General features: G+C 50.3%; 1 protein-coding gene across 5 annotated transcripts in view; it reads right to left on the reverse strand.

Annotated features, from left to right (window-relative positions):
* The window catches only part of arhgef25a (Rho guanine nucleotide exchange factor (GEF) 25a), a 43,424-nt gene that overhangs the window by 12,630 nt on the left and 8,878 nt on the right, over nt 1-21,916 (reverse strand). For 2 of the 5 annotated variants that reach the window (XM_028993605.1, XM_028993606.1), the window contains exons 3-4: nt 1,774-2,114; nt 783-866 (exon numbers count right to left, since the gene is read on the reverse strand). In XM_028993605.1, coding sequence (XP_028849438.1) covers nt 783-866; nt 1,774-2,114 — 425 coding nt within the window. Of the gene's footprint in view, nt 1-782; nt 867-1,773; nt 2,115-12,566; nt 12,633-17,384; nt 17,845-21,916 lie in introns of those variants that run through there. The other 3 variants (XM_028993609.1, XM_028993607.1, XM_028993608.1) reach the window with 3 other exon arrangements.

The following is a 21,916-nucleotide window of genomic DNA, read 5'->3' on the forward strand; positions in this document are numbered from 1 at the left end:
CGGCCCGGAGGTGTGTGTCCCCCGCGGAGACGGGTCCACGTGCTGTCGTGGCACCGTGGCCCTCGTCCCTTTTCTCTGGGCGGGGGCGTGTGTGTATTTGCGAGTGTGTTTTCCCAACACCAGCGACTGGCAGCGAGCGGGCAGCCTGGCATCAGACAGACAATCCTTCAAATGTCCCATCTGGCGTCGTCTCACACACACACGTACACAAAATTACACGCAAACATTGAATAAAACGTATTTTAATGGATCTGTGTCCCTCCACACGCGGAACGTGATGAAGCGTCGTTAACAATGCATCAGGTAGAATTCTACTCTGTCCTGAAAAGCCCCAGCCTGAGACATGGGCTGAGACATGGGGACAGTGACGGGGCTTTTGGACGAGTAAGTCTGAGCCACTGATCATTTTAATACAGACGTACAGGACATTTTTTAAAACATGTTTATTTAAGCATCTGGATGACAGTGTTCTAAAACGTTTTATCTACAAACAGTCAGGAGCACCTTTTTGACGCCAGATGTTTCTGTCATTTGGTTTTTGTTTAATGTTTAGAATCTTTTTGCCAGATAAAATTAATGGTGAAATGGTGGTTCTCTCTTTATGAAGGGATGGTAGTAGTCGCCTATGAACCAGAAGACCCAGGTTCAAATCCCACTTACTACCATCGTGTCCCTGAGCAGGACACTTAACCCCGAGTGTCTCCAGGGGGGGACTGTCCCTGTCACTACTGATTGTAAGTCGCTCGGGATAAGGGCGTCTGGTAAACGCTGGTCTGACTCACCTGTGTGAAGGCCATCGATGTGGATCCATGAAGAGAGTCAAACTGATGCAGGACCTCAGGATAGGTCAGACCGTCCCTCCACACCTACACACACACACACACACACACACACGTCAGGGATCGCTCGCTCACGGCGTAGTTAGCCTGTCTGTGACCTTCAGTAATTACACAGCAACGACCCAAATGCAAGACAAACGGCCTCTTCCCCGAGTGTTTACCGCGGCGTGCGGTTCAGCATGGGGCCCGGGGGGCTTCACTAAAGTCTTCTCTGTCTGCAGCATTGGGGTCACATGTCTACATTTAAAGGTTCAGGCTCTGGCTGTGTGGTGAGTGTAAATTCTGGGTGGTCTTTTTTTCAAATTGCTCCACCCGATTTCATGCTTTGTTGGGAACATGGCCGACAGCAAATGAAATATTTCACAGTTTTCAGCCAGCAATTAGCTTTACATAATGAACATTATGTAAAGGACGCTTTGACACTTTTACACTTTACACTATATTGTTTACATGTTTACGTGGTTTGCACTCTCCACCATGTGCCCTTACTTGTACAGTGTTTTTAAATGTTATATATTTTTATACCTTTGTATTTAATGTTACTGTTTGTATTTTAATGTTACTTGTATGCACCATGGGTCTGAGGGTAACGCAATTTCACTTCTCTGTATGTCTTGCACATGTGGCAGAATTGACAAATAAAGTTGACTTGACTTGACTTGATTAGTTTGGTTATTTTTCCCCCGTAATGTTAAATGAGCGAAATACTCAAATATGATCTGAAATGAATGACTTGTTTTACACATGCATTTTATATGTATTCTAAACGTATTTTGAACAGTATCAACATGACAAATGTAACATCTATTGTATATTATTGTAATTTTATTGGATATAATTCTATTTGATTTAAGCAATAGAACAGATATTAGAATAGGACTGAAGGTGCGAGCATGAAATGCAGGGACATAAGTAGATTTGGTGTGGCTCTCACCTGCTCTCTGTCATTAGTGGGCAGGACGGTGAGCTGGTCCGCCTCTGCGTGGTGGGCGTGGTCTGGCTCCTGCCCATGCTGGGAGGTGGCGGGCGAGAGCGAGGGCGGAGGCAGGAGCTTGCGGGCCTGCCTCTCGCCCCCTTTCCCCCCCGAGCCGCCCATCCCGCCAACGGCGCCGGCGCTGAGCTTGCGGACGGGGTTGGTGAGCCACTTCTTCAGGGTGCTGACGGAGTGGCGTGAGCCCGGCGAGCTGGGGGCGGAGCTGCCTGACGCCGCCTGCGGCGGGAGCGAGGCCACGGAGGTGGAGATGCTGCCCTCGCTGCCTGCCGCCGAGTACGAATCTGCAGGGGGGAGATGAGGTGGCTCTTATTAAACAATGACCATGAAACATGAGTAGGCAGTTCATGCATGCGGGCAGTGGCGGCCTAGCGGTTAAGGAAGTTGCCGGTTCGAATCTCGAGCCGCCAAGGTGCCGCTGAGGTGCCACTGAGCAATTTACATTTACAGCATTTACCAGACGCCCTTATCGAGAGCGACTTACAGTCAGTAGTTACAGGGACAGTCCCCCCCTGGAGATACTTGTTAAGTGTTAAGTGTCTTGCTCAGGGACACGATGGTAGTAAGTGGGGTTTGAACCTGGGTCTTCTGGTTCACAGGCGTGTGTGTTACCCACCAGGCTACGACCACCCTACTAGCGTCCCCACACACTGCTCCCCGGGCGCCTGTCATGGCTGCCCACTGCTCACCAAGGGTGATGGTTAAATCACTTCACTTTATTTTATTCATTATTTACAAGAGAGAGACCAGAGTGAAGGAGAATGGAGAATAAGTCCACAGGAGCACAGCTGTCAGAAGCCGAGAACGGGCCGCTTTCCCCTGCAACGTCACATGATGAGCTTGTGTCGTGTTGTTCAGAGCCCATTCAAAGACTTTTCCCCCCAATACGCCGCAGTCATGTGACCCCTGGAGGCTAAAAATAGCCCCTTGACCTCTAAAACCATTCTGTGCGGTGCAGTGATGTCACCCAGACCCTGGGAAGAGTACAGCGGGTGTGTGTGCCGGAAGCGCTCTTTAATCCTGACCAAGACGGAGGTCCTTCTGCTTTTCCTCTATCGCTCTAGTCCCCCTACTTTCTTCAGCCGCTCCCCCTCTCGTCACCTACATCACGTTTTCCTTCCTCATCCTGCTTCTGTCTAGTTTTATCCGTCAGTTTTATCCGGACATCCTCATGCCCTGAACTGGGGATGCCTTTCTGCCTTTTGTTATCTTATCATTTAAGGTTTTTTTAACATTTATAAACACTTAATTACTATTGTGCATCACCAAATTTAGTTTAGATCCATGATTATGATGCAGTTATGGCATGAACTGGTAGTACTGGTACTGGTAGTGGTAGTAGCCTAGTGGGTAACACACTCGCCTATGAACCAGAAGACCCGGGTTCGAATCCCACTTACTACCATTGTGTCCCTGAGCAAGACACTTAACCCTAAGTTGCTCCAGGGGGACTGTCCCTGTAACTACTGATTGTAAGTCGCTCTGGATAAGGGCGTCTGATAAATGCTGTAAATGTAAATGTAAATATTAATGCTAATAATTGCTAATAATATTAGCAAATCTACTGCTAATTTTGATGACTTGATCACCTGAACAGTGTACCACCACTAAAAGCACAGGGCACACTGCTCTCCTGTTGACACCAGACCCGCCTTCTCTCTTCCCAGAATTCCATGTTGTCTGTTCTCTTACTCTTGTTCCCAGATCCTGAACAATGGAGCCACCATAAACTCCACACATCACCTCACATCGAAAAAGGAATTTCATCGCAAATCAAGGCCTTGGCGATGGCCTGAAATCCCCGAACACAATGAAGTATTGTGTCTCACGTCCTCCACACAAGCAGCGGGGTGTACATGTACACAAACGCAATAACCGCAAAGGTCCCCGCATCTGGACAAGCGTTACGTGCGGCGGGAGATGCCAGGGAGCTGAGATGATGCTGAAAAAAGAGGATGAAAAAAGACGACACACGCAGCAACTGCCACTGTCACTGTCACGAGGACCGTCTGTCCCCATGTGGGGATGTGGGTGGCAGTAGCCAGTAACAAATATCTGATGCTACACGCCTTCAGCCTGTCAGCCATGGAAGAAGAAGAGACGGTCTAATTATGGGTGATTGGGGGTGGTATTACAAGACCCCACTTACCACCATTGTGTCCCTGAGGAAGACTCTTAACCCTCATTGTCTCCAAGAGGACTGTCCCTGTCACTACTGGTTGTAAGGTGCTCAGGATAAGAGAAAATGCCGTAAAATAAAAAAATAACAAAACAGTAGCCTAGTGGGCACATTCGCCTGTGAACCAGAAGACCCAGGTTCAAACCCCACTTACTAACATTGTGTCCCTGAACAAGACACTTAACCCTGAGTGTCTCCAGGGGGGGACTGTCCCTGTAACTACTGATTGTAAGTCGCTATGGATAAGGGCGTCTGGTAAATGCTGTAAGTGTAAATGTGGTTTTGACTGGACGCCAATGCTGGCCACTGCATAACTACCGCCTGAAGAGTAAGAAAATCTGACTGTTGTTTGCGCGTGTGGTCCGTTTATGGCCTGCAGTAGGTCCTCAGTCCCTGCTTGTGATGCGTGATGGGATCCGTGATTTATGGCAGCCGAGATTTACGGTAAGAAGAGACCCTCCCCCGTATCTGTGTGAGGCCGAGGACCTCCTTATCTGAGAGAATGTGCAGATGATTCAACGTTTAGCCTCACCACCCACCCACCTTTCCTACAAAAGACCGGAGGATAAAGTGAATGGAGCAGAAGGGGCCGTGTCTTCGTGGAAGCAAAGGAAACCCTGAACTAACAGGGCGGGAAAGACAGTGGAGGGAGGGGCGCAGGACGAGGGAGGCGAGGAGTAAATCCGGAACGAGTGAGGCGGCTTTCGGGACTTGTTTGATATCTGGAGCTGCCGCCATGTGTCCTCGGGCTCCCAGCTGTCACCCTGCACAGGATCACAAGGAGATCTGCATGCAGTGGGCCTAGAGCACACCACCGGCACAATGGCGGTCATAGATGCACAACGCTACAAAAAAAAATGTGATACACAGCAGCACATCACACGGTGCACACACTGAAATTTGTCCTCTGCATTTAACCTATCACCCTGAGTGAGCAGGGGGCAGCCATGACAGGTGCCCAGGGAGCAATGTGTGGGGACGGTGCTTTACTCAGTGGCACCTTGGCAGATCGGGATTCGAACCAGCAACCTTCTGATTACGTGGCCGCTTCCTTAACCGACATCAACACAACTACAGGCCGGTGTAACATGCTATTTATGTGCACATGTGGTTATTTCATCGAACGTCCCCACATGGCATTTTGCGAAGTGAATACACTCCTTATACATCGTTTAATAATGCGTTACTAGTGAAAGTGAAGTGAAAAACCCATCACCCTTGGTGAGCAGTGGCAGCCACGAGCAGCGCGGTGATGGTACTTTACTCAGCGGCACCTTGGCAGATCGGGATTCGAACCGGCAACCTACTGATTACGGAGCCGCTTCCTTAACCGCTAGGCCGACACTGCCCAACTACAGCATATAAAATCTTAAGAACCAGTCAGTAACATTTGTTTTAAATGATTACTACAAAATCTGCTATTGTTTTTTCCCCCACATTTTTATTCAGGCCAATATGTTATTATTTTCTTCTAATAAAATGTAGAAAAAGCCACATATCGTCTCTGGCCAGAAGCACAGTCCATGGCTTGAGCCTGCGTTGCATACGTAGCACACACACACATTCACCACCGGCCTTAAACACACCCAAAGTAAACCTGGATAAGCACACACAGTACAGGTCAAACATCTGGACACCTTCTCATTCAACGTGTTTTCTTTATTTTCATGACCATTTACGTTGGTAGATTCTCACTGAAGGCATCAAAACTATGAATGAACACATGTGGAGTTCTGTACTTAACAAAAAGTGGAGACCTGACCTCCACAGTCACCGGACCTGAACCCAGTCCAGATGGTTTGGGGTGAGCTGGGCCATCAAGTGCTAAACACCTCTGGGAACTCCTTCAAGACTGTTGGAGAAGCATTTCAGGTGACGACCTGTAGAAGCTCATCGGGAGAATGCCAAGAGTGCAAAGCAGTAATCAGAGCAAAGAAACTAGTACATAAAACCTTTTTTTTTTCACCTTTTTTTGTACAGAACTCCACATGTGTTCATTCATAGTTTTGATGCCTTCAGTGAAGGTGTGTCCAAACTTTTTGGCCTGTACTGTATACACACACACACACACCGACAGTCTCACGCAGTCCCAGACACCCCATCAAAGCCACATGCACAACCCATCAAACAGGTCCAGCGGGCGGCCGGAGACGCGCACCCGCTTTCACAAGAGACATATTGTACACCTCGGCGGACATATTGTTCCACGCGGGCCGCCATCAACACAACTACAAAGCGGCCGCCCCCCCCCCCTGTCTTTTTCCACCAGGAGCCCGGAGGGAGCAAATCATTGAGCAAAGAAAACAACGGCGGGAAGGCGGCGCCGGTCTCCGCAGGCGGGACTCGGGGTCGGCGGGCTACTGTAACACCGCGCGAAGCATTTGCACCTTCAGCAAAACGCATGTGAAAAACGCGCTGGAGCGTCGGCCGCTCAAGTGATTCCTGTTCAACCGTCCCTCACCACGGAAACCGGCACGCGGTGACCAGTAGCGCCACAGCCGGGGCACATGGCTGCCGGCGAGGAGGGCCCTGTCAGTCATTCCTGGGGAAGCCGCTCGGCGAATTTTGATCATTAACGGTCAGAGCGCCAGGCGTCTCGTCCCCCTTCCGTGTCCTCACACGTCCCTTAATCTTTGTTCGTCTCGCGCTGCTCATCGTCCCGGCTTCCTTATTCTCCTCTTTTCTTCCCCAGCTATGAAGGATTTAATGTTCTGTGAAGGTTCGGAATCTTTAGTCTACCTGTCCCATTACAAATCTAGTTAATTTCCACGTCCCTGCAGTGGTGGCCCTAGCGGTTAAGGAAGCGGCCCCGTAACCAGAAGGTTGCCGGTTCGAATCCCAATCCGCACAAGGTGCCACTGAGCAAAGCACCGTCCCCACACGCTGCTCCCCGGGGGCCTGTCATGGTGCCCACTGCTCACTCAGGGTGATGGTTAAATGCAGAGGACACATTTCACTGTGTGCTCCATGTGCTGTGCTGCTGTGTATAACGTGACAATCACTTCACTTTAAACTTAATTTATCTGCTATTCCTTCCAACTAAGTCCAACTAATTCTAGTACCTTTCTCAGGTTCCTTTGATTCCTTGTTCTATTATTAATCATTTTACCATGCTGTGCTGTTCATTTTAACGAGTTATTGGAGTGTGTGGAGTATAAACATGGGCCTAAGAACATGGCTTAGAACATTGGTAGAAGACCAAGGTCATTAGATTATCTTTTAGTTTTTTGTAAGGAATGTCTTGGCAGGTTATGGAAGGCCTTCTTGTTAACTTCCCCATTCAGAACTTATCCCTCAAAGTCAAGATGACGTGTCCAGATGGTCGGGTGAAAACCTCCGAGCCTTCCCAGAGTAGCTTGGTTTTGTGCTAACGCACCTTACACAGCCTCTGGAGTTCCCATGAGAATCAAGAGTAGAAGATGCGCTTCCAATTTTCTCCCAACTCTTAGCTTTAGGAATTTTCGCTTCAATTTCCGCCCATTGATCGGCTCGAGAGCCAGTGCTGAGCCATCAGCTCTGTGGGAGAGCTCCGGCCGCAATAGGGCAGCACTGTTCGGGGTTCAGCTTTCCAGAACGCCCGTCTCTCGGGACCTCGGGGCTCTTTAGTCAGTGTATGCTGGGAGGCTGCAGCAGGCGGGAAGCCGGCCAGAGCATCTGACCGAATGTGTGCCCGGCACCGCTGAGCAGCTGAGCAACACACACACACACACACACACACAACAGTGACTTGAGCAGTGCTTTCTTCACTGGTCGCGCATCCTTCCAGCAGCCTGGTCCAAACAGCATCATCTGCGCCGGAAGAGCCGAGCAGAGCTCAATACACTCTGCCACTAAGTGCGGCACTTTTTCCTAATCACAGCCTCAACCGCCCTCTCTGTCTCATCTCAGCACCCTTTGCGATGGATTTATCGCACCGCAGCCTTTGTATTACATTTCACCTATTCCGACTAAACGGATGCAGTTCCCATCGGAAGCAGGAAAGAGTGAAGGGCAGATACAGACAGTTTGCGTTTCTGAGGGCCCGTTGAAGAGCGATACGTACAGGTCTGAACGACCCACCAGGGCGCATTGTGGTCCCGTGACCATAAAACCTTTCGCTGGTCTGGGACGCATCTTTGTGCAGATTTGGGCCAGTGGTGGCCTAGCGGTTAAGGAAGCGGCCCCGTAATCAGAAGGTTGCCGGTTTGAATTCCCGATCCGCCAAAGTGCCACTGAGGTGCCACTGAGCAAAGAATCATCCCCACATGCTGCTCCCCGGGTGCCTGTTATGGCTGCCCACTGCTCACCAAGGGTGACGGGTTAAATGCAGAGGAGAAATTTCACTGTGTGCACCGTGTGCTGTGCTGCTGTGTATCACGCGTGACAATCCCTTCACTTTCAGATTTGTCCCAGACACAGACAAAAACAGGCAAGTACTTCATCAGCGCAGCACACTGTGGTTGTTTTAGAGCCAGAAAGAAAGTGGCACTGGCAGCATGCAAGTGTGTACCGCGAATTAGGTGAAATTCAATAACGAATTGAGATTCCTTTTACATTGACACGCGACGCCGTAATCAACCTTCACCGCCTCGACGCAATAGGACGTTCGCTAGTCAGTGGGATGGGATGCGGGCGATTTCTCATTCACAGCGACGCAGAAAAATCAGCAGGAAAACATCCAACGGGCGGGATAATAATGCAATAATTCGACTTTGCCCATGATTGACTAGCCGAGACTACCACCACCTTTAAGAAGCAATTGAAAAGTATTTCAGACAAGTCCAACACTAACACACACACACACTCACAAAATTAAAAAAAAATAAATAAATAAATTTCATCTAGCACTTAACAATTTCCTGCATGTTCTATTCCTGACCATAGTTTGGTAACTGAAAATCTATAGGAACTGAATGAGAATTGCTGGTGTCCTCTTGTAAGTCTCTTTGGATAAAAGCATCTGCAAAGTAAAGTAAAGTGTAAATGGTGACGTGACTCGGCCGATCCGGACTCCCCAGAATAAGGTCAGACGTAATGAAAGTGGCAGGTTGCAAGCTGCAGGGGTTCCCCCAGGAACCCACCAAGTCTCGCATTCCGGATAAACACCCGGCGGAAGTGAACCTGTAATTAGCAAGGGGGGGTCGAGTCGGATGAGGGGTGCTAAATCTGAACGCGGCGATGGCAGTTCTGTGGCACCGTAGTGGAGATGTGTGGAACCTGCCGCTCCCCCACTTGGTCACCTGGGCTCCTGATGTTTATGCTCCGAGCCTCCTGGCAGCTGTGCTTGCCTTCTCCTCGTCTCCCCCCCTGTTGGGTAATAAGCTCTGGCACTTGGCGCCTCGCCCCTCCTCCCTCTACGCTCCTTCTCCTCCGCCCCTACTGCGCTGCAGCAACCTCACCCCCGCACCCCCGCAGCCGCCCTGCAAATGACCCCCGCAGCCACAGGAGCTGCTGAGAGCAGCAGTAAATGACGCGGCGTCCACCGCGCTGCGAGGGCAGCAGGACCCAACATCCCGGTGAACGTAGTCAACTTGGCGACCTGAGCATTTACTGTTTGTTTTCATGACATGGAGCAGAGAGCCTGGGGGGGGGAGCACAAGCGTCTATCGATCTTAGTTGCTGTTGAAGAGCGGTCGAGAGGGGCCAGTGGAGAATAAAACCTCCACAACCACGTACAACCCTGCAGTCAAGGACCAAATGTGCTCACAAGCGGTACTCTACTGTCCTCGTGTCGTCAGCAAGCCGGTTTAGGGACCGGAGAACCCCAATCCCGCCCCATCCAGACCACCTGCTTTCACTAAGAGCCCGGAACCATCTTTCAGGAGTTATTGATCTGACCGAAGCAGGGAGGAGATGGGATTTGTCGGTTCATATGAGATGGATTAGTACAACATAGGCAGACAAGGAGTCACGCAACCATGCAACAAGAGGCCACACACACAGAGATCAATGACAGTTAAATAAAGAGGTTCAATAGATTGCAACATACATCAACAGGAAGTCTATATGTAGGCTCAACACAAGATATATACACCAAACAGTTATTCACCAGCACACACACTCGGGCGTAATTACGTGCATAAGCTCATGTCTCCAGTGAGCCGGAGTGGTGGCCTCCACTAAGGAGCAGCAATTTACTGGCACTTTCATTTGCTCCACCCTGGGGTTGAGGGTCTTCTTTCATCAAGGACGCAAAGACACACATCAGAAACATCAGAAAGCTCCAACAGTCATTGTTCTGTCTGAGGATAATGGAGGGAGGACGTGTCCAAGTCTAGGAAAGATCTTCGTCAGGATAAATCTTGAGGGTACCACGCCATAACATCCTGCCGAAAGACTGTTTGAATGTGTAGGATCCTTGAAAGGCTACCGAGTCCTCCGTTCAGGACATTTTTCAAGGATGCATCTGTGCATTCTCTGTGTTGCCAACACTTCCTAACAAAAGCAAGTCACTTACAAAAATGTGGTATTTTTTGTGAGGCCTTTTCATGTCAGTGGGCAAATTTGGAAGATCTGATAACGCTGACATTTGCTAGACTGTTCCCATTGTGTTTTGCAAATGCTGGGAAAGAGACTTGCTTCACATTTGATGGACTTATTATTGGACGTATGCTTGACAGTGTGAACCTTTATTCACGATGATTGTCAATGCATTATCAATGCATCACGATACATACCATAAATTCTTCTGCATTACGGCACATTTTGTTTCCAGCTATGTGAGGGTGGTAGTACTGTAAATGTAGTAGCCTAGAGGGTAACACACTTGCCTATGAACCAGAAGACCAAGGTTCAAATCCCACTTACTACCATTGTGTCCCTGAGCAAGACTGTCCCTGTAACTACTGATTGTAAGTCGCTCTGGATAAGGGAGTCTGATAAATGCTGTAAATGTATGTAAAAAAATGTAAATGTCAGTGTGATGAACCAGGCGTTTTTCTGCCGTTCATTGCGTCCGGTGAGCGTGGACTGAGCGCCGTCCACATGGGCGTTCAGCACCAGCATTCAGTCGGCTGTGCATACGGTTGGCGACAAATAAACGACAAGTTAAGCACGTATTGGCATCCAGAGAGCGTTCGTTGTGGACGAGGCCGAATTCCTACCCGGAGCGGCACTGTACTCAGATCAGGCAGCCACTGTCACTACCCTCACTACTTTTAACTACAATTTTAATACCGCCACCTGAACATCACTAAGCAACATCATTATGATGTAATCGATTATGGTCTGCTCTGCATCCACGTGGAATTGTCCACGTCTGCATCGAGACCCAGTTCAACGCCCCTACTGCAAGCATGTAAGAGTTCAGCTTGTGGCGAAGACAAGCACAGACCACCAATGAACGCCCTCTTCTGGTCCAATACGTGGTGCCAGGTCCAGGGACACATTCATGGCAGTGTGGTAAAAAGATGACGTTGTCGAGGACCGCAGGCCATGTTCCCAGCGCCTGGTCCGTGGAAAAAGGACGAGGGCCCCTTCTCTGCAGCACAAGACTTAGTTCTTCATGAACCACAGAAGCTCTATCGCTCAGTCTCGCTGGCATGGGGCACGCCGCTCGACTCATCAACTGGCACCGCCGTCGGAAAGCAGCCGTCCGCCGCAGGCTTGTGGCGCGGGAGTCCAGTCAGTAATGTGGGTAAATTGAGAGGAAAATGACTACCTCTTACTTCGCAGATGGCCCGGATCCCCGGGAGTCGGCTCTCACGCCACGCTGGTTGCCCGCTTTCAGCCCCGGAGGGGCTCCCATTGGCCAGAGCTTGGCCGATGTCTCCGGTGAGCGCAAACAGCGCTCGTGTACAGGTGTGTGCACTCTTCAGTCCGAGAAAGGAATGTTTTCCCCAGCCGAGGTAGGCTGCTGGAGAACTTCATCACAGGGATGGACACCGGTGCCCAGATGGCACAGATGAGCATCCTGCGGAGATAATTGTGGTTCCACAGGGCCCATGGCACAGTGGAAAAAGGTTGGGCGAGAGGTGTAGTAATAATCCGAATTCTCTTCGCACGCAAACCCTCGCATTTCCTGAAGGATCAGGAACACACCAGCTGCGGCCACAGAAACCCTTTGAGTTGGGTTCTGTGCGAAACTGGCACCGCCGTCCCCTCATGATCACTATTCCATGACCTCTGGAGGGCCGCGAGCAAGCAGATTATATCTGGACCCGGGCCAGCTGCCACTTTTCTGGGGACTTCCAAGGCCATGAGGACCACTCGTCTCAGATAACAAGCGACACCGGCCCACCCTGTCCCCCGGTCAACCACGGCACCATCCGGCCCAAGGGACCGTATTGAATTACCACAGGCTGCATATTCCCATTATTATTTGGAAAGTGCGCTGGCATGAAAGAGGAATTCGTGAGAAACTCTCCTTCGGACGGGAGATGGGTGGATGGTCTGGGGACAGGCAAGCGTGCTCCTGTTTAAGCACAAATCCTCATTCCTTCTCATGGCTCCCAGTTTCTTCCGACCACCATTGCCATAGCAACTAAAACCAGGGGGGAGGAGAGCAGGGGACACCGACGCAAAAAAAAAAAAGAGATAAGCTGTCAGAACGACATGAAGCAATCGCACTCGCACTTACCCACACACCGATGCTGCACCAACACTCTGCCCTCCGCGGTTCGGCTCTCGCTCGGATCGGCGAACGCCCAGGCCTCTTAAGCTCAAAATGGTGATATTCGTTTTCCTCTGCGACCCAAGAACCCCCCCCGAAGCCCAGAATCGCCGCTATGACAGAACCTCGGTACTCCGAGGTGCCTGGATCAATTTTCACGTCTGCACCACGGGCCAGAAAACAGTGGGTCAAAGCTCTGGCTTTCTGCGGGACGGAAAGTATTTTCTGACTAAGCCCTCTTCCCCCCCCTCGGAGAAAACCACAGAGGAAGTCTGCCAAAAGGCGCCATCCCAGAATGCACTGTGCACTGAAGACGCATAATGATTCCACTATGCGTATCTGTTCCGGGGCTACCCTGAAAACGATAAATAAAAAAAAAAAACGAAAAATGAAAAACTGCCGCATCATTCGCTTCTCGTCAAAAGGGTTTTAGTTAGAAGAGCAGAAGAGAGGGAGAAATGCTCTTCTTTTTTCTTTCTAAAAAAGGTATGGAATGCACTCCTGTGTTTAATAAGTTGTTCCCTTGCTTCCCGCACGTTTACGAACAGAACACAGAGCGGCGAGCCGGAGGAGGAGAGGAGGAAATATGACGGCGGGGGGAGAGAAGAGAAGAGAAGGTCTGATGAAAGCGGAGGTGAGGAGGTTATTACATCCAGCTGCGAGACCAAGTTTAATATAGAGAGCCGGGTGGAGGGCGGGGGGAGCTTCGCCCCTGGAATGATCTTAATGCTCCACTTGGTCTTCGCATTCCACACAGGCAACTCATGCAAGGTTCTGCCCGAAAACTTGGGCCTGGACTCTTTCTCCGCGGCTCGGAGCGAGTCGCCGGGAAGCTTATAAGGGAGGCTTTGGAGGAGGAGGGCGTCCGGCGTTAAAAATATCTTTCCCCACTGTCCCGGCAACGGTCTCAAGTACTTTTCACACACTTCGCCATTATTTCCCCAACAATGCATAGAGATGCGTGAAGCCTTATAAGTTGATGACGGAGCGCCGGCTGAGCCCAGACAGGGCCTCATGCGGCCGCGTTGCCGACCGCCATTCAGACCAATGCTGTTCGGGCGAGGGCACTTATGGCAGATGGAATTATTACTATCGCTCCAGTTATCTGGACCCCATGCCACCTCGCTGCCGCTCCACAGGAGGGGAAGGATGAAGACGGTCACGTGGCCAGGATGCTGAGTGTCACTCTCCTACAACTTCGAATGGGCCTGAGGTCTGGAAGTTTGAACGGCGAGGAAGAGGAAGGGACGGGAACTGCTGAAGAAAAGCCTCCGTTACTTCCGCACACCCTCGGCCATGTGTGATTGAGAGCGATCGCACCTTGCGCGTGTGGACCAGACGCCTTCAGACATGTGGGAGGCTTGGCAGTAATCGATGTGACGCAGGATGGTGCTGTCTCCATCTCAACCCTCCACCTATCCTGAAAGGAACTGTTTGGTCATTCACTTAATGTTAATGTTTCAACGTGGCCACATGCAGCATCGTACAATTATAGACGTTACATCCTAAATATCCTGGTTGGTAGAGTATACAGGAAATTGTATTTTATTTTTTATTATATACCTCCGAATCTTAGCCATGATCATCACAAGCAGCTTCACTAACAGGAGTGAAGGAGTGAACTCATCCTGGGCTGTCGGAGAACCGACTTCAGGAAAAAATGTGAACGATTTTGCATTTCATGTGATTAAGTTCTAGGCAAAAAAAGCAGTTTTCAATGGCGAAGTTCTAGTTTAGTCTAATTCTTGGCTTGACCCATGAATGGGAAACTGATCTGAAGAGTTGGAAGGAACGATGGGTAAGGCTCATGAAATCCAGATGAGCTGCAACTTGTCGATGTGAATTGGCAGGTGAGGAAATTGCGATATCTGTCCCGCTCACTATCTCACTGTCTGTCTTCGTCCAACCTGATGGTTTAAGTGAAGTAAAAGTAAAGCCACATTCGAGGACAGCTCAGACTGAAAGGCAGGAATTCACAAGGAATACAACAAGCTCTTTTGTCCAGCGCTCATCTTGGGGTAAGAAGTGTTTTTTCCTGAGGTAAAGCTGCACTTCCTGTTACTGCCGGGGCCACAAGAAAAAAATGAAAATAAAGTCACAATAAAGAAAAGAACAGATAAAGGACGAAAAAGCCCAACCACAACATGTGCTATCACAAAGCCTCCCCGCTTCCTTCTATATAACTGCACATCCTCTCTCACACACTCCAGCTGACTTAAGCGGGATTTTATCCACAACTAGAGTTTGTGAACAAACTTCGGTTTTGGCTTGGAAAGCAGTTAAAGGCTAAAAGATGAGAGGATGAAAAGATGAAAGGGAACAGTGGAATCATTGAAAATTAAGATTGTTTGGCCTTTCATATGCATATAATCATGTTAATGCTAGTATGCTAGCATCTAATGCTAACATAAAAAATGCAAACGGGGCGGGGCCACGATGCATCACGTGAAATTTGGTGACGTTTGGGACATGTTGAAAAATTTGCAGGTTATCGTGCTAGCTTTCTTACACCAATAATGCTAACGCGGCATGGCCATGATGCACCACATAAAATTTGGTGATGTTTGGACCCTGGATTTGCAATGCTGATGCTAGTATGCTAACATCAAAAGTGCTAACGGGTTTGGCCACAATGCGTCATATGACATTTTGTGACGTTTGGAACATGTTTATAAACTGATAAAGTTACCATTGATGCTGGTAATGAATGGGCCTCAATAGAGCGATGGAGAGATGAAAAGGAGGAGTGGAAGATAGATTGATGTGCAATGAAAACTGTGGGAGGAGACGCGCATAGAAAAAAAAGAACAAGATTTTGGCTTTCCAAGCCAAAGTAATTATGCCCAAAATGGCTGCCTGGGTGTAACTTTGAATGGGTGAATTCTTCATTTTCTCTAGTTAATAGAGCCCCTTCAGGCCCATTGGTTCGACTCAGGCGTCTCTGTATCAACGGTTTAACTGCAGCCGGCCGGGGTATCTGTCTACACGCCACCGACATCACGGCCAACAGGAAGTCTCCGCGCAGCGGCCGAGAACACGCGCCATCGGGGAAGAAAATGGGTGTTTTGTTGCTGTGGGGCCTACATCGTTTATTCTGATTCCAGATCAGCAGCTCTGCTGGCAGGTTTACTCGGAGACGCTCTCGCGCCGCCACGTCGGGTCAAGGGTCACCTACTCTAGCCAGATCCTTCCTAGAAACGCGATTCCTCGGGCCTGTAAACCGAGTGTTGCTGCCTCCCCTGCAAACATGAAAACACCGCGCCCGAGAGTGCATGTGTGTTACATCACCGCGGGGTCGGGAATGTTAACTCCGGTGTTGCTGCGCCGCTCAAGTCAAAGAAAAGCCGCCTCAAGCATCACGTAGGCCTCGCCGTGCCGCGGTAAAAGGATGTTCCCGCGCCCGCGAGTTTAGACAGAAGGGCGCAGTGAGTGGGAGGCCAAAAGAGGGTAAGGAAGAGGTAGATAAAAAAAGGAGGATTGCGAGGGTGGTTGGGTGGGAGGGAGGCACATATGGGCTTAACTGCCCTCCATCTGCCCAGCACTCTGCGCTAATGTGATTTATATTAAAGTGGGCGAGCTCGGCGCTAATGCCCGGCATTAAAACGATATTTTCAGCAAGCAGGGACCCCCGCCTCGCGCCATTCTCGCTCAAAATGGCGCATTCCCCTGTCCGCAACAGGTCCCTCTCGGCCCCAGATGCCAGAGCGCGTTTCACTCCTGCCCCCCGGGCAGATTCAAATTCAGTTCCCGCTTTGTGCAGGTCAGTGTGTGAGCCGGAGAAGAACGGCTGGACGGAAAGGTGACCGCTGTGCACCTTGTTGGCGGAAGAGCACAACAGAATCTGGATAGGATGTTCTATATTTGTCTCGAATGTTCTTTTTTTTTTTTTTTCCGGAGTACAATGCACGACCCTTCACATCGTTACAGATTGTGATATTCCAAAAAATACGGGAAAACAATCCACCGCCTCGTCCGAAACTTCCATCCGAGGGTCCCGTGAGGTGCTTAGTCATGTCACCTAGAGAAGAGAAAGGTCCGGAAAAGAGCTGGTGTTTCTTTTCCTTGTTGGTGAAACGTAACGTCAAATGGCGAAACGCGTGGCGGCGGACCAATCGGATGGTGACGTTCCACCGGCGGCCTGCGGAGGTGGATATTCAGCGGCGGAGGAATATGCATTACATAAGAGGCGGAGATTAAACGGGAGGCATGTGAACGACGGGGACGCGGCAGATAGGCCGCCCCGACGCCGGGGTCTGTGGGAGGCCGCGTTAGCATTAGCGTGACACAATGGGGGCTGGGGGAGGTCGGCTAATCTGTTGTCCTGACACCGTGCTGCTGAGTATCCCTCGTATCGCATTTCGCCGCATTACGAGAAAGCTCCTGATCACTGCAACTTCCCCAGCCCTGCAAGGGAAGGAGGTGTGTGTGTGTGTGTGTTTGGTTTAAATCTCTCTTCTTCGGCTTTGGGGTTGGGGGGGGGGGGGGGGGGGGTCAGGAATTTATTTCTTTTTCTTTTTTTTGCACCACTCAGGACCCCGGCCCACCACCGCAGCTGCCCCATATCTGCCCCTCCCCAGACGCTACCCACCACCTACCCCCAGACAACAAGCGACGCGCATGCACGCTTCTGCACGAGTCCCCGGTGCCCTGCAGTCGGCTGTAAGGAGGAGGGGGGCGAGCATCTACCGCGGCAGAGGACGCGGCGAGGGGGAAAGTTGAGGGGCGGCGAGAGACGGGGAGGGAGCGGGGGAAAGTTGAGACGAGCGGATGGGAAAAGGCACTGACCTCGGACCCGCGCATAGCAGCAGCCACACTTTGCCAGGACTTTTCGGAACAAGTGTTGGCAGGCGCAGCCTCGGTGGTGGTGGCCCCCCTTCATGGCAAACCCCAGTCGGTGACCGCAGGAGCACCAGGAGTGGGCATGGCCCGTCAGACACACACACACACACTCACACTGTTGCTCTCTCCCCTCGTGGCACAAATCCCAACGAGATGACGGCGGGGGGGGGTCGGGTGGGGGGGAGGAGAAGCCGGAGCTGATAACAGCGGCAACTCCGATCAGAGGAAGAAGCGAAGTCACCGGAGTGGAGGGGGGGTAGAGGGAAGAAAGAAGCGGCTTCAGGTCGTCGCGGAGATCGCGGCTGGCTTCGGCGCTGCACTCTCGTGTTCGGTGGTGTCTGGTCAAATGACAGACTGTAAGACTGGCTGAGAGAGCGGAGGAGAGAGAGGGAGAGAGAGAGAGGGGGAGAGGGAGTCGGGGAGGAGGAGTCTGTAGCTCTGGTTGCTATTTATTCCAGGATAAGGTTCCCACTCCCCTCACATGAGTCTATATCTGTCCGTCCGTCTCTGTTCCCGTTCTTTTTTATTCCCGCAACTGCAAAAAAAAATCCTCTCGTCCCCTCCGAAGAGCCTCTCGTGCCCCAAGGCTGTTGCCGTATTGTTGTAATGCGTCGCACAGACACACACACACACACACACACCGCTGTAACCCAACACCGCGCCCGGCCTCAACACTGGGCACACATTCAGAGCCGGCGAGTCCAAATAGAGCACGAGCGCTTAATGGTGCGGAATTCTGCCTGCTGGCTGTCGGGATTACAGCACTTGTGTCCCGTTGTGTATTCCATATAACTGTGTACAATTTTTACATTTACATTTGCAGCATTTGCCAGACGCCCTTATCCAGAGCGACTTACAACCAGTAGGTACAGGGACAGTCCCCCCTGGAGACACTCGGGGTTAAGTGTCTTGCTCAGGGACACGATGGTAGTAAGTGGGGTTTGAACCTGGGTCTTCTGGTTCATAGGCGAGTGTGTTACCCACTAGGCTACCACCACCCGTTATGGCGTTGCAATGTAAGAAATGGAAGACGTGCAGAACCTCAGAACATCTAACAAAATGAATAAATTCATCATTCATGGGGGATATTGGGGGTTTCTGGGGTTCCTTTGAGAGCTAGAACGCGCTGACCCAGGCCACACGACCGTCCGTACCGCGCCATGCCCGCTCAGCGCTCGTCTTCCATCTGCATGTTCCATCCCTTCTCTGTACTGCTGGGTTCGTGTGAATATGTAACTCGCTTTTTAGTCCACGTTGAGTCATGGTGAAGGCTGAGGAGTGTGTGTGTGTGTGTGTGTGTGTGTGTGTGTGTGTGTGTGTATACTGTCTGTGGGGGTAAATATGGAACAAGAGGGACGGCTGATTTTTTTTTATGAAACTCCCAGAGGCTGTTGCTGGTCTTCTGCACCGGACTCCGGTTTCACAGCACTGCTATTGTGTGTGTGTGTGTGTGTGTGTGTGTGTGTGTGCGGTTGTGGCATGGTGGTTGTGTTAGTGGCCTTCTCACTGACAGCTCGACACAAACAGCGTGACACGGAGACCCACCACGCTCGGGGGTGGGACGCGTCTGGGAAAACCATTTTCGGTAAGAGGAGTAAAGTTCGGCGGGGGGAGGGGCCGCTGCTCCGCCAGTTTAGCGGGAGGTCAAGCCGCTGACCCCGGGTTACAGGAATGCACCGGCGGACGTTCAGATGGAGATAGGGGAGTAAAAACAAAGCAGGCCGCGTCCACGCCCGTCACCGACGGAGAGAGAGTGTGGTTCAGAGACGGGCCGCGGTTCGGGCTCCCCCACCGATATCGTCTGAAATTACTGCATTTTGAATTAAGTGTTAAGCAAGTGAACTACTGCTTGGGTTTGACCACCACAGATGCTATATTCCTTATTCAATAATATGTTTTCGCTCTGTGTGGTTGATTATGGCTGATAGCAATAATTGGTCAGGGCACAATTCAATTCTGCAAACAAAGCACCCTTTTAGAGGCGATTTGTTAGAACGTTAGTATGTGGAAATGAAATATCCACTCCGTTCGGCGCTGTGTGTTCATTAAAACGACAAGAGGGTCCGTATCCTGGAGAGCGAGCGGCAGGAAGGGAAAGTAAGGAAGAGTGTGGGTGGATGCCCACGGCGTGTGAAACAGAAATAATTGACGGGGCGCGCAAGTCCTTCATTCCCGCCTCGTCCATCTGCACATCTCCCTTCTCTGATGTCACCTCATTTACTCTCCCTGCCACTCACTGTCTCCTACACAAACTCTTTAGCGGCCATTTCGTCCTCCTCCTCCTACCAGCTGCCGTCACACACCAAGAGCTCCATCAAGGGGAGGTGATGTGCGACTGGAGGGAAAATTAGTGCACTTGATTGGCTGCTTTGTTATTTCATCTGAAGGGCTGAGCGCCGCTGCAACAGCGTCCCATCAGGCTGTCAACCCTCAAAAAAAAAAAAAAAAACTCAATGTGCTGCAGTACTTGGATGTGGCCAGCAGGGGGGGCAGGAGGAACGGCGTCCATCGTGGCACACAGTAATTTACATTTACAGCATTTACCAGACGCCCTTATCCAGAGCGACTTACAATCAGTAGTTACAGGGACAGTCCCCCCCTGGAGACACTCAGGGTTAAGTGTCTTGCTCAGGGACACAATGGTAGTAAGTGGGGTTCGAACCTGCATCTTCTAGTTCATAGGCGAGTGTGAACTAGGCTACTACCACCCTAATAAACTCAAGTCTGCATATTTTTACTAGTGTTGAGGAAAAGGGTGATGTGAGTAAAACACTGCGACTTTAACGCGGTAAAGGTAACAGCACCATTCCTTAACATTCTCCACCGAAAAATCCCTCTGTGACTTGACCCTGAATTTAGCTTAGCATTCCTTAGCATTGGAAAGGTAATGCGGAAAAGGAAAAAGAAGGGAAAAAAGAAGGGGAGGGGGGGGGTTCCAGTGGCTCACTGCTCATGCACAAGGAATTGGAATGAGGGACAGGAGATGAATATCTCTCACACACACGGCGACGGCATGAACACGGAGCGCCAGAGGTTGGATGGGTCGATGGATTGTGCACTTCTTCCACGGCGTTCGTTTAAACGTCACACCAGTCTGGAAGCTTCACGTCCCAACCTTTCCACCGGCTTCCTCTGAAAGGAAGCGAAAATGGCCGTAAATTTCGCGAATGTGAAATAATGGCACAACAGCGTCGGTTTGGGGTCGGCCTGTTTGGGACCACGGAGCTGCCGGAGACGTTTTTCATCTGTCCCTTATGAATCCTGATGTTTGTTATTCCTGGCACGCCCGGCCCGGAGCACACACCGCTGGATTACCGATCTCATCTGTTCTCACATGCAGCATTCAGCCGAATAATAATACATAATAATGAAAAAGTGAGCCAAATGTCCAGGAAGTATGTAAGTAGTACCTACTTTTTAGCTTAGGGCACACTGGAGCATCCATCATGAAAGGGAAGGGTGGTAGTAGCCTAGTGTGTAACACTCGCCTATGAACCAGAAGACCCAGGTTCAAATCCCACCATCGTGTCCCCGAGCAAGACACTTAACCCTGAGTGTCTCCAGAGACTGTCTCTGTCATTGCTGACTGTAAGGTGCTGATAAATGTCCCACTGTTCCCTGTGGCAGCAGTATTTGGACTTTTACTCATAAAAAGAATATTAACCATAATACAAAGCTCTGTCTTTCACATCAAGGTATAACAAATATGATGAAATATCGCAGTTATTTCACATCATTTTTACAACTGCTTGCCTAGATTGCATTTATCGTTTCAAATTGTCACTGAAGGAGCCGCAATTGAAATGACAAAGAACTAAACCACATTCAGCACAGGTTCGACATAAGACAATTAGACTCAGTTGGGGTAAGCAATAAAGTCAAAGCAAGGCACGGGGTCAAAAGTTCAGGTGGCAGGAGTGACAGGACAACAGGGCGTGGCCAGGCATTGGGCATAGATCGAGGTTTCACCTTATGAGTCCTTTTCCTTCACAGGACAACTCCAGTCTTTGTCCAAATTTTATGTCTTTTTTTATGTACCGGCATCATAGCTAGAGGTGCAGAGAAGTTAAGCAATATTTACAGTATATAAAAATAAAAACACACTTTTGGCAGGGATAGGAGGGGGAGGAGAGGCAGCGGCTAAAATGTATACAAGGCTCCCAGCATTTCCCGCCAAACACAGCCCTGTATGTCTCACCCGCCACGCTCTCCAGAGCTGAACCTTATCCAAAAAAATGCTTTTTACTCCTAGCTCGATGTTCCTCACACTCCCTTTCCAAACGGCAAGCCTGCATTAGGCCAGCGGCGATTGTCCAGACCAGCAGTCTGGCAACTTGAAATGAGTCTTATGAATCTTGCGGGGAGAATTCTGCATCGATGCAGTGCAGATCATGATATCATAATGACGTTGCTTGGTGATTTTATGAAACTTTATAAAAATTCTAGTTAAAAAGTGGTAGTGAGTACAGGGGACGTTC

Source organism: Denticeps clupeoides, chromosome 10, assembly GCF_900700375.1.
Source record: "Denticeps clupeoides chromosome 10, fDenClu1.1, whole genome shotgun sequence".
In the NCBI taxonomy this organism is placed as follows: domain Eukaryota; kingdom Metazoa; phylum Chordata; class Actinopteri; order Clupeiformes; family Denticipitidae; genus Denticeps; species Denticeps clupeoides.